Here is a 13,063-nt window from a genome sequence, read left to right as displayed (position 1 = left end):
ATTAAACTGCTGTTACTTTGTGTCTGGATTCATCAGTGCCAGACCGTTGATGGCGTGAACAAAGCCCACATAACAGCTTTGCAGGAGACAGCTGGAGAAGTGAAACGCGAAAGCTTTCAGTCAAACCATGGCAGGAAGGCTAAACAAAGTGTCAACAATTGGAGAAATAGAAGAAAAATGCATGACTGTTAGTGCAAAAAAAAACCAAAAAAAACTTTCAACCAAAGCAAAATGAGTCTGGAATGAACCATAAGCCTTCGGTGTGTTTTTATACGCATTGACATTTTTGAGCAAAAAGGTAAACCGCTGAAAAACCATTTGGCAATGAATTAGAAACATTTTTTTGCGTTTCCAAGTCCTACAGATCATTGTACTCGACCATTAGAAGAGTGCTAAGAGGCCTAATTTATTTGTTCACTCAGCCTCATTCCACATGGAAAGTGGAGTGTTTCATTCGCCGCTGTTTTCAAAGGTGCTTTATGGCCACACAACTGTGGTCCATTATGCGCCATGAAGAGGAAGGCTCTTAACCGATGGATGTAACTTGTGGAGGAAGGAAGGCAGCATTCATACGACACACTCCATAAAATGACAATAATTATCTATTTTTGATACACAAAAAAGAGGTTTGAGGTTTTGTTGAATGAAGGACACACAAAGTGCTAAGTGTGACTTTTTGTGTCACAAATATCCTCATGCTATTAATGTTAAGGGCAATATTTCTGATCCTCAAATCCGATTTTGACTGTTCATACTATTTTAATGGACTCAATAAGGTTTGGCCCTGTTGTAATTGAGCATTGTTGACCCATGTGACTGCTTCTGTGTCTACAAAGGCGTCATCTGGCATAGAGTATGGATATGAAATTGCCTCATTTAAGTGGTTTCACGGTGTGTTGCAAAATTCAGATACATGTTATGTGCATGTTCAGACCAACGAATTTAAATCTGGGTGAGCTAAAAATGTGCATTTCGATGATCAGCCTGAATAAGATTTTAAATCAAATGGCAAAAGTGCACTAAAGTGACTACGAAAAAAAAAGTAAGACCTGATGAGACACTGTATATAGAATGGGTTCTCGGACGTTTCGTTGAAAGACGTTTGGTCCCCGGACGTTTGGTCGCCCGGATGTTTGGTAGAACGGACGTTTGGTCGCCGGGTTGTTACTGTTGAAACCAGCTCTCAAAAGTATAATCATGAGAGAGAGAGTGAGTTCAATATCTAAATATCTAATATCAAAATATCAACAGTAAACTCTCTGCCATAATTTGACAGCGAGCGAATCCGGCAGCCAAACGTCCGTTCGACCAAACGTCCGTTCGACCAAATGTCCGTTCGACCAAACGTCCGTTCGACCAAACGTCCGTTCGACCAAACGTCCGTTCGACCAAACGTCCGTTCGACCAAACGTCCGTTCGACCAAACGTCCGGTCGACCAAACGTCCGGGGACCAAACGTCCGGGGACCAGACGTCCGGTCGACCAAACGTCCGGTCACGTAGAGAACGTAGTCTTACTCATTGACATAAATAAAAACCACTTGAAAAGTGACCTGACAGTATTATACATCAAGAATGAGCTTTCCAGCAATTGACAGTGTTTATGAAGAAACATTCGACATTTGGTGAGATGTATTTTCTCCTTTCTTACTGGCCAAGGCAGCAGCTTGACCCTGGGTAACCTTAAACCAGACTTTCTGAAGTGCTAAACTGTGCGGAGCTAATAGCCAGAACTAGGATAAATGGTCTTTAACCTAAAAAGGGACCATTAGGCAGGGTGCCAGAAGGTTTTAGGTTAAATTAAAATATATCCCTTTGATTGATGTTCTAATCACTCAATTTCTAATTCAATGGCACAAGCAGAAAGAAGAAGTGGAGGAGTATGTTGGACAGAAATAGGAACATAGAATAACATGCCTGGCAAATGTGAGTATAGCAGCTGGTCTTGTGTCATGCTTAACACACATTTGGTCAAATTGCAACACACATGGACACAAAGTAATGTGTATACTAACTTATTATCTTAGGAATACAACATCACGTAACACGTTTTATTTAGTACATGTGCGAATGTCAGTGTTACTGGCTCCTAGTTAAAAAAAACCTGACGTGCCAGTGAAAAACTAATTGCGTACCTAATAATAAATTGTTGTCAATATTTAAAAAAATGGTCTATTGACTGACAAACTAGCACAGTTTTGATGTTGTTATAAAGCCATAGTCTAACATAACAGTTAAAATAAAAAAGAATTGGAAGGAAAGTCTAATCATGGATAGATCAATTTATTCATTCTGTCAGAAGATTTTCTCTATTGTCCCAAAGTCTTACACCCCCCAAGAAAGTGATATGTCCTAATTGCTTTAACCTGAAAATAAAGTAAGACAATGCAACAATGAAAACAAGACATTCAGGGGAAATTAACAAGTTGATATGTTGACAAGACCAACTGTATAGATTGCCCAATGTACCTATTTGATCCTATTAAATACCGGTATTTGATTCACCTGTACCTCTTAATGTGGGATTGGAGCAATATTTTTTTTTTTTTAGAAAAAAAGATAAATAAAAAAACAATACAAGTAAAAAAAGGCCTCCTAGCTTTTAAGAAGAAAGCCACGTTAAGCAGATGTGTGGTTGTAAAAGCTTACATGCATGCTGACACAGGCACTGAGCTTGACTTTTTAGGTCCTCAGAAAGAAGACATCATTTTACGATGTGTGAGGTCTTGCAAAAAAAGGCATTAGATAGGATTTTTTGGGGGAGAAAAAAAAAAACATTTTCCAAAAACGCAGAATGATTTTTGAAAAAAAAACTAGCAGACAGAATGAGAAAACAAACAACAAATCTTAATATGTTCAAGTCGCCAGAAATCCGCCACAGGAAAAATGATAAAACTTTAACATCAACAAATATAAAACACAAAATAGTGGCTTTGCTCCAGGAACCTCCTACATATAATAACATTACTCTGAATACAAGTGGACTGTATTGTCCAGAAAAGCTCAGCAAGCCAGTGCTGAGCATTCTAGGTCATGTATTAAAATCCAGAATTACCAAATACCAAAAAGAAGCTTTTAAAGCTGCTTCTCGTACAATTAAAACCAACCTAGGAGCAGTATATAAAAAAACAACAAAACAAAACACAACAGTTGTACAGTCAAACCAAGCACAAAAAATATTAAGCATAATTAAGGCGAGTTAAAATATTGCAGAATATTTTGGCCCCTGTATCTCAAACAGACTGCCACAACAGTCAGAGCTCCCACTCCTAATCACTGCATGGATCCAGAGAATAAATCAAAAGATGAAAAAAAAAGACATGTAAAAATCTCAAAATAAATGATCCTCTTTGGAGAGATTTTATTTGGTTTAGTTTGGTCTCTTCCTCAGGAACATTTTAAAGGGAACAGTGATGATGTCCTTTTAAAGAAACCAAATGAAATTGACAAAGTAAAACAAACAAAAAAACAAGAAGAGTGATCATCTTGTGTTGTGGGATGGGCATAAAATTCTCATTTTATTTTGTCCTAACACCTGATATGACAGATGACAATAACTTGCCTATGAGAAGAGTGTGTCCATCTGAAAATTCTTCCCCCTGATTGTAATTAAGAGCAGTCCGGCAAGAGATTAAAAAAAAAGAAAAGAAAACGGACCTTGTCTTTGTTCCCCCCCTAACTGTCTAAAGGTCATTTTAGGGAAAACCTTCCCACAAAGAGTCCCTCTGCTCCTCTTGTTAGTGAAAAAGGCAGATTCAACTTCACCAATGTCCCGCGGTCATGCCTTGCGTGTTAGTGGCCAATTGTCAGGCCACACTTGGGTCAGATCGTCCCAACAAAAGAGGACGTGGTTTCAAACGTCCATGCCAACCTACTAAGGGATGGATGGCCACCATCTGCTTCTGTCCCATCCTCTTTATGTATCACACCCATTCCTGCATGGAGCGTTTGCAGTAAAGTATGTGGCGCGGCGTACCTTTCCTCTTGAATTGCACCACAGTATAGACCAGCACCATCAGGCACAGCGCCAGCACGCATGGGATGACAATGGCCACCGCCTTCACCGTGTTTGCCTCATTGTCAAGCTCAATGACCACGTCCGTGTTGCCGTCGCCGGTGGGCGGGCGCCCTGGGTCCATTGGCATCAAGTCGCAGCCCATGAAGTCCTTGAGGATGGAACGTGGGTAGCCAGGTTCCACCCTTAAGAATTGGTTGTTGAACTTCCAGTACTCCTTCGCCTTGTAGAAGTAAGTGAAACCTGGCAGGATGGAAATTGACAATGCTCAAGTTTTAAAGCGATGGCATGAACAACCACAATCAACGGATAATGACTATTGATGTTTCAATCCGATACTTGCTACATCATTTTTGATACTCGGTCGTTTGGTCGCCGTTTTTTGGTCGCCTGGAAGGTTATTGATAATTAGCATTTAAATCGTTGCTCAAATTCCCTAAATACAAACTGCGAATTACTATTTAGTCATACTTAATGCCCTATTAATTATTAGGCTAAAGAAAAGCTCCAAATTTCCCGTACTTTTATTGTGTTTTGTTGGAGAACTTGTTAAGACCCTGACTGACGTCCCTTCCTAAGGGGACAACGCATGTACATACAAACTCTTATACACTCATACGTCCGCTCAGTGAAACTGCTCATGGCATTATTGGCTTTTATTGATGCGTAGACTGTGTTGTTTTACCTTGTTTTGTCGCCGGTCTTTTGGTCGTCGGTCTTTTGGTCGCCGGTCTTTTGGTCGCCCGTTGTCGCGGTCCGGGCGACCAAAAGACCGGCGACCAAAAGACGGTGACCAAAAGACGGCGACCAAAAGACCAGCGACCAATCGACCGCACACGATGTTTCGATCCGATACTTGCTACATCATATTTTTGTTATATCGGATTTGGTCATAAGATCCGATCCAGTAAGTGATGTAGCTCAAATCCTTAGGCCAACATGTCCGCTCTTTAGAAACTAATGTTAAAAAGAGATCATCGTGTAATATCGTTACCGAAGTCTTTTAAAAAAAACGTTAATACAAACAAAGTGATTTGTCATTTACTGGTTAATATTTTTTTGCATTATTTTTACGGGTATAAAAACATAGGCAATGGTTCGGCATCGGATCGGTATCGATAAACATAATCATTTACTCATTTTCCAAACTGCTTATCCTCACAAGGGTTGCTGAAGCCTATTCCAGTTATCTATGGGCACCAGGTGGGGAACACATTGAATTGGTGGCCAGTCAATCACAGGGCACAAGGAGACGGACACCATTCACGCTCACAATCACACCTAGAGGCAATTTATAGAGTTGAAGCAGCCTACCAAGCAAGTTTTGGAGATGTGAGAATACGCGGAAAAATAACACACAAACCCTTAAATTCTGAACTGCGAATATGCGAGCATGCACTTTTATAAAATAGGGATTCATGAATAACCAATTATTCGATTCCAAATGTCAAATTAAGAGCAGAAATGATTGGTGTAAAAAAAGTTTTTCACATGATATCAGTAATCCAGAGTATTATACCTTTGAATTAAAAATAATGACTATTTTACCAAGTATAAATAAAGATGATCTGGTAGTGTTTATACAGGGCCGCTTCTCAAATAGATTAAATAAAAATCTATTTCACCAATAGTGAACTGTGCATGGCATTTGAGCCACTGTGAACTTAGTCTCCAGAGATTAATTTAAAAAAAAAAACAGCATTTAACAACAACAACAACCGGAAAACACATTCATACCTTTGAGCTAATAACCCACAAAGCACAATAAATGTCATCCAAAAATAACGTTCTTTGGTGTTTTTGAACACTGGGTATTTCTTCACTTCTGAGAATAAGTGGGCAATTGTCGTGGTGTCACGCAAACAAGAAAGTCACAACGAGTCAGTGTTCATGTTTGATTCCAAACCCCTGGAGGAAAAATTCACTTAGAAACACTTATTCCTCTGTGGGATTATTTGTGAAGACAGCAAAGCAAACGTTGAGCAAAGATAACTAAAATATTTTCTTTTCATACACAATACACATGCAGGTCATTCCTTGCAATGAACAAATTTTACCATTAATTAGATTGATTCAATGATATCTTATTTTTGACATGATACAATGAGTTCTGCAATTTCAAGTTGACTTCAGAATGTCCCTGAAAATTAATGTCATGTAAAACTGGGCTCTCACCCTGCATGTGGCAGCTTGGATTGCTATTTATTATTCATGCAAGCTGTTTTCAGGGAAAATGAGGACAGAGATACTCTAAATGTAAATAGAGCGGAGGAGATTGGACACATGACTTTTTAAAAATGGCAGGCAGGTAAGTTTTTTTTATACTTGAAAGGGCAAAAAATAGGAATAGTTTTTAAATACATATACTATACTTATTCATTTTCAACACTGTTTATTGTAGTCAGAGACATGGGTTGCTGGAGCCTATTTAGTCTGACTTTGGCCAAAAGGCGTTCTACACTCTCGACTGGTCGCCAGTCAGTCGTAGAGCACACACAAACACCGACAAACTATCGAAAGTTGCTCTTTCTGACCATGTGTCCAAAAGGCCTGACCTTGAGTGTTCCTCTTATTGTCTCATTACTAATATTATCCAAATCCAGTGGAGAACCTCAGCATCTTCATCTCCACTACTTCTAGCTTGGCCTCCATTTTTTTCCTCAGAGCTACTGTTCTTAAGCCATACACGGGTGGCCTTACCACTGTTCTGTAGACCTTTCCCTTGAACATTGCTGGCACTCTCCTAACACATAACACACCTGATACTTTCCTTCAGCTGTTCCAGCCTGCCCGCACACAGTTTCACTTCCTTTCCACATTCTCAATTGGCCTGCACTGTTAGCATCTACTCCTTGTCACTTAACTGTTGCCCCGGTGAACTTCTCATATGCACACATATATTATGATTTACTCTTGCACACCTTCATTTCTCTCTTTTCGAGAGCAGACCTCCATTTCTCTAAGCCAGGGGTCTCAAACCGGTCCTCAAAGGGCCGCAGTGGGTGCAGGTTTACATTCCAACTCAACAAGAGGATACCTTTTGCAAGTGTAATCAGTTAATTAAAGTCAGGTGCTACTTATTTTAGAAGACACCTGATTGGTTAAAATGGCGGCACTGGATCGGTTGGAACAAAGACCAGGACCCACTGCGGCCCTCGGCGGTTTGAGACCCCTGCTCTAAGCTATCCCGTACCTGTTCCACGGTCTCACTGTAGATCACAGTATGACCTGCAAACATCCTATTCCAGAGAGCTTTCGGTCTCACCGTATTTGTCAGTCCCCTATAGTTTCTCCAGCACCATGGCAACCAAAAAGGGGCTAAGAGCTGACCCCTGGTGCAATCCCACCTAAACACTTCTCTGTAACTCCTGCCACACACTTCACAGCTGTAGTACAACGAATATAAATGTCCTAAACTACTCTGACATACTTCTCTGCTACTCCAGACTTACTCGTGTAGTCTCACAGTTCCTCTCCAGTCATAGGCTTTTTCAAAGACACAATGCAGCTCCTTCTGACCTTGCCTGTACTACTCTGTACTACTTCTCCTTGGAATAAAGCCATACTGCTTCTCACAAATACTTACTTCTGTCCTTTGCCTAGCCTCAACAACCTTCTCCCATAACTTAATTCTATGACTCATTAACTTTAATCCCTTATAGTTTCTACAACTACTACCAATTACCAAAAAAAGTAGCAGAGTTGCTCCATCCTATGCAACACTTAGCGCCAGTGAATGCACTTTCAAGGAGTCATATAGTCTCATAAAAAGAAAAAAAAAGAAGCTGTGGCTTTGCGGTGGCTTAACATCCTTGCAATTAACCACATCGAGGTATGAGTATTTTAAATTTTGCAATACAGCATGGGTGCTGAAAATCTAATCTCCCACATTTTTGCAAATGGTAAGCGACAGAAATGTAACACTAATATTAAAGAAGGAGTGTGTGAACAGGTGAGGCGGAAGGTGCGACTGCAATTCAGTGCCAGAAAAACAGCCTTAAAAAATCTGTTATCACACACTTATTTATAAACACATGGCATAGACACATATTCAATTGTGGCTCTTTATCTAGGTCGATTTAATGCTGTATATGCATGCATGCATCAAATGCCACACCACCCATTAAAACTGAACATGCGTGGTATTAACATGGCCACCAATCAGCCCCACCACCCACCCTTCACGCTCATGTGCCTCGTGGCCTCAGTGACTGAAATATTGGGCTCTGAATCTGAATGCCCATGCACAGAACAGATGGCCTGAGCGTTCAGCACCACCTGCCCTGCTTGTTCTGATCCAGGTGCTGCCAATTCATGGCCCAAACCCACCTGGCGGGATAATGTTTTATCATCTCGAAAAGTCATACATGGCCTATACCTCATTCAGGCCAAATAGTTAAAATTGAAATATGTAAGAAGTAGCGGTCTTGTCCCTCCTGCTTCAAATGCGTAAAGTGCTCCAGATGAACTGTTGCTTTACTAATTTAAAAAACATTAACCTATTTTCTTATTGCTTTTCATAAATACCTGCATTTACTACCACTGTGCAAGAACAAAGATTCTAATTCTGAAACGCCACATGTCACCCGGTATAAAACAATGTAAACATAAAAGGGGCACATTTCAAATCAATGCGACCCTGCTTTACCTCCTGTTGAGCGAACCATTGACCAAATGAAATCAATACGAACTGGCACATGAACGGTAGTGCTGCTGCCAAATTAAGGTATCAGGAAGAAGAAATCATACCATTGGCTTTATCCACAAAGGCCCCCTGTGGTGATTCAGGCACACCTCTCCACACGGTGATGGCCTTGGGATAGCCTGGATCCATGGTTCTCATTTCCTCATTGTAACGCCAGTACCTGTTAAATTCCGTTAAAGGTACTATGAAAAGATGAGTAGGATGAAAAATGAAAATTACTGCACTAATGCAATTTCACATGTAGAAAACAAATTTGGCACTCAAGTATGACTTTTTAAAAACATTTTTTAAATAATTAATAGTTATTCCATTCCATTCAGAACAATGCACACACCCTTTTCCCCCCAGCATTTCTGGGTGTGACATCATCTACTGTTTGGTGTTTCTGTAGTGGGCGGGGCTAGTGCAGCTGAAAAAGGAAGCTATATTAGTATCTAATTTCATAATGAAGCGTTTTATGTCACTTTTTTGGATGGAATTGTGTTGAAAATATTGGACGCTATTATTGTAAAGTCACTTGCTGTAGTGTTTCATACTAGCTTTAAGTGTCACTATGAATGTTAAATAAAATTTGGCATTTGGCAACTGTGAGAATGTTGTGATAAAAGCTTGAATCATTCACACTTACAAATGGAAACATAACTTTTCATCTTGCGTGTCACTTCCAAGAATTCGTTAACATTACATGCCTGTTTTGAAGTGTTGATGGAAATAACCCACACAACAAACGGCTATCCAAAATATCCATGATAAAATTCCTCTGTAAAGGCCTTTTCACAGTTGCAAACCAACACAGAAAAATCCATTCGCTGTGTTTGTGATGTGGAAAATTACTTGGCGTTTGGGGTGGTGAGCAAAAAAGTAAATTAGCATGAACGAGAACATCCACAAAGAAAAACATGTTCTATTCCAGAATGTCAACACTGTCAGAAAGCTCAAGTAATAGGCGAGGGGTTTGCGAAAAAATATCGTGCTCATTAGGTAGATGTATTCACAAGTAACAGCAAAACTGACTAAGGGGTGGAGTCAAAATTAAACCATTTTTTAGAACATCTACTAAATTCATTGTTACCTATCCCCTTTAAAGAAGTAAGTCTTGGCCGCATCTTCCCACCACACAGCTGTCTCAATGCTCTGAGCAGGCATGCCATGGCCATACTGGGTGATTTCCCTTGGATATCCTGCCTGCAACACTGTGTCCTTAAACACCCAGAATTGCTTCCCTGTGAAAGAAAAAAAATAAAATCATAATTGAGGAGAGAGGACAAGTAATAGCGTAGATTCCCCCGCAGGTGCAATAGACAAGAAGGGCAAATTTACAAGGACGGCTTGGACAAGCTTTGGTATAAATACCAAGCAGTAAACCTGTTGCCTTATGTATGTGATGTTTCCCTCAAATAGAAAACACAAAGTGACAAGTTCTCCTTGCCCTTGCTTTGAAATACCCCGGGAATTGCTGGAAACTACTGCTAGCAGCGGTGATAATAAAAATTAAAAAAAATACAACATCCGACAAGTGTTGAGTTTTAATAAGATGACAGCATGAATGATGATCTGCAAGGAATTATTAAATTATTTCACGTGTACTCCAATATATATCTCAAACACAGACTGGTTGTAAAACCAAGCAAAGACAGAAATAACCCCTATTTCATTAGTTCACTCATCTTTTTTATTGTTTTGTTTGTACCTGGAATGTATTTCTAAAAATGTCTGCACTATATTGTAAATCCATTTGGAATATAATACAAAATTCCCAAAAGCGGCCCAGTTATTTTTAAATAGATTAAGCACAACCAATAAAAAAAAAACATGGAGCAGCTGGAAGTCTTGTATTTAAATTGCAAAATATGCATGCAACATACATTGCATTTTATTTAGTTCGTAAAAAAACATCCTTTTTTTTAAACTGAATTTTCTATTCCCCCTTCTTTGATTCTCCTTCACAAGTTTCTATCTGTGGTGAATGGAGAGACTTCCTGAGGTCTAATTAAGTGAAACTGCACACTTTTGACAGTGTGACCTTAGGAAGCGCTTTTCTTAGTCATTCATGGGGGTGTAAAGTTGAACAGAAGGAAGTGGGGGTGGTCAGAGTACATCAGGGAAAATTGTCTACAAGAACTGGCTAATTGATGGTCGTGGGCGGGTGAAACTAACTAAAGATATACAGTATGTATTTGTATCTTTTGGCCAACACAGTTGCTTTTTGACAGAGACTATCATTGTATTATGTATGTAAGCATCCAAAATGTGATGAATCTGCAATAGTAAAAAAAGAGGTCATATATCATTTGTAATTAAATAATTAAAATGTCATTTTTGTTGGAGTTATTATCCCTAAAGATTCACTAAAAGACTAGTATTTGCTACACACACACTAGGAGTAGTTGTGGCCTCTTTTTGGAGAGGAAACTCATTTAATCTTTTTTTCTGACAAAGACCTACTCAATCCATGTCACATTTCCTCAGCCCCCGACACACATAAAAACACACCCCACCCTCCGATTAAAACGTTGATATCCAGAAGAACAAAATGGCTTGGTTCAATCTCAAAATTACAAACCCTGTATTGCAAAAGGCTTTACTATATAATGTAAATCAATGGTGACATTTCCTGCTGCGGTTAAGTCCATTAAAAATTAAGTTAATTGTTTGACTTGTGATAATCTCCGTAAAATAATGAACCAAAAAAAGGGTTATTTTAGTATTTCATCAATCTGTGGAATCAGTGTTGCAATTTGCTTTCTGGACAACCTTTTTCTTCAGAATGAGGACAGCCAAAAGAACCGACTCCTGGGAAATCAGTTGTGTGTTTCAAGAGAATAAAAGGACTGGTATTGAATATAGCAATCTTGTTTTTCGCCAGTCTAGAAAGATAGCAAGGTGGAGAGAAGGCACATAGCTATTGGCACACACTGCCCGAGTATTTTCTTTTTCCAGCAATTGTTAGTTTTTGAAAATAGAATTGGGGTTGAGTAATTATTTGTAGTTTGTTTGCCAGAGTTTTCTTTGCCCACTTAAATTTCAATTTATGCATATTGCTACAGAACAAATAAAAAAAAATTGAAGGCAGACATTAATATCACTAGCACTAAGCTCAGTATCAACATTATTAAAAGTCCAATTTAAGGATTACAGTGGATTTTCCAAACAACTGAGCAAAAACAGTACTTTAATCTTGCTGATTTACAATGAAATAAGATCAAGGGAGTTTGGTTTGTGAGAACAGAGAGAAGATGCCAACAGAGACAGCAGTTGTTATTTAAAAAAAAACAAAAAAGAAAAAACAAACGTACCTTTGAAGAAAACAAATTTGCCTTCACTGTTCTCATAGACTGCATCAATTCTAGGTGGCAGACCCCTCCAGAAAAGACTGATGAGCATGGGGTATCCAGGCATGACAGCATTATCTCTTACTCGCCAAAACCAGTGGTCCTAAAAGACATAATTTCAAAGATTATTAGGTCATCATAGCCAAGAACAGTATATATTTCAGTTTTTAATTAAATCTGTTTGTGTGGGGAAATAAGTTAAAGAATGAACATTGTATAATAATGTCCGTCACTAATGAGCAAAAAAAGTAATCTGTTTTATTATTTGTTATCTGTTTATCCAAGCAAAACAAATAATTTGGCTAAAAGTCATAAGGTAGAAACCACTTTATTTGGGGGGAAAATCAAATAAGTTTTTCTTGTTTAAAGAGTCATGAAACAAAATGTTGGGTGGGCCTTGAAATATCAATTTGCTAAAAAAAAATGGCTGAGAGTTAAAGCCTTACTGATGATGTAAGTTATGTACTCGTTTTATTTAATTTACCAAATATCACGCAATTTGGTTGAGGTACCGAATACTGTATTTTCTGCACTATAAGGCGCACCGAATAATAAGGCACACTATTAATGAATGGCCTATCTTAAAATTTGTTTCATGTATAAGGCGCACCGGATTATAAAATACAGCAGTAGTAGTAGTAGTGGTGGTGGTGGTGATAATCGTGGTAATAGTAGTAGGGGATTGTGTTATACATCCAATAGATGGAGTTATGCTTAAGGGATTTTCATACAATGATTGACCAATATTGATCCATGTATAAGACGCATCTGATTATAAGGCACCTTATAGTGGGGAAAGTGCGGTATTTGGTTTGAGATGTTAAAGCAGAAGTCCAACGTCCATAAGGTCTTGTATTTGTTTGTCTTTCTATTGTTATTCGTTACTTAGTGTGTATATTTTTTCTCTCCAAAATATTAGTCCAACTTGTTAAGATTCTCAAAAAAATAACATTCAACTGACAAGAGAGGAACAGATTCACATTGCTGAAAATGATGTATACAATCCGGAACC

General features: G+C 38.8%; 1 protein-coding gene across 2 annotated transcripts in view; it reads right to left on the bottom strand.

Moving 5' to 3' along the window:
* Positions 1 to 2,266: 2,266 nt before the first annotated feature.
* mmp16a (matrix metallopeptidase 16a (membrane-inserted)) overlaps positions 2,267 to 13,063 on the bottom strand; it is a 42,376-nt gene continuing 31,579 nt past the window's right edge. For both annotated transcript variants that reach the window (XM_077624475.1, XM_077624476.1), the window contains 4 exons: positions 12,016 to 12,154; positions 9,792 to 9,942; positions 8,764 to 8,879; positions 2,267 to 4,257 (listed from right to left, as the gene is read on the bottom strand). In XM_077624475.1, the coding sequence (XP_077480601.1) occupies positions 3,923 to 4,257; positions 8,764 to 8,879; positions 9,792 to 9,942; positions 12,016 to 12,154 (741 nt within the window). In that variant the 3' untranslated portion in view covers positions 2,267 to 3,922. The remainder of the gene's footprint in view (positions 4,258 to 8,763; positions 8,880 to 9,791; positions 9,943 to 12,015; positions 12,155 to 13,063) is intronic.

This window comes from Stigmatopora argus, chromosome 17 (assembly GCF_051989625.1).
Source record: "Stigmatopora argus isolate UIUO_Sarg chromosome 17, RoL_Sarg_1.0, whole genome shotgun sequence".
Taxonomy (NCBI): Eukaryota; Metazoa; Chordata; class Actinopteri; order Syngnathiformes; family Syngnathidae; genus Stigmatopora; species Stigmatopora argus.
The sequence above is the reverse complement of the archived record's forward strand: the minus strand, read 5'-3'. Positions and strand labels throughout refer to the sequence as shown.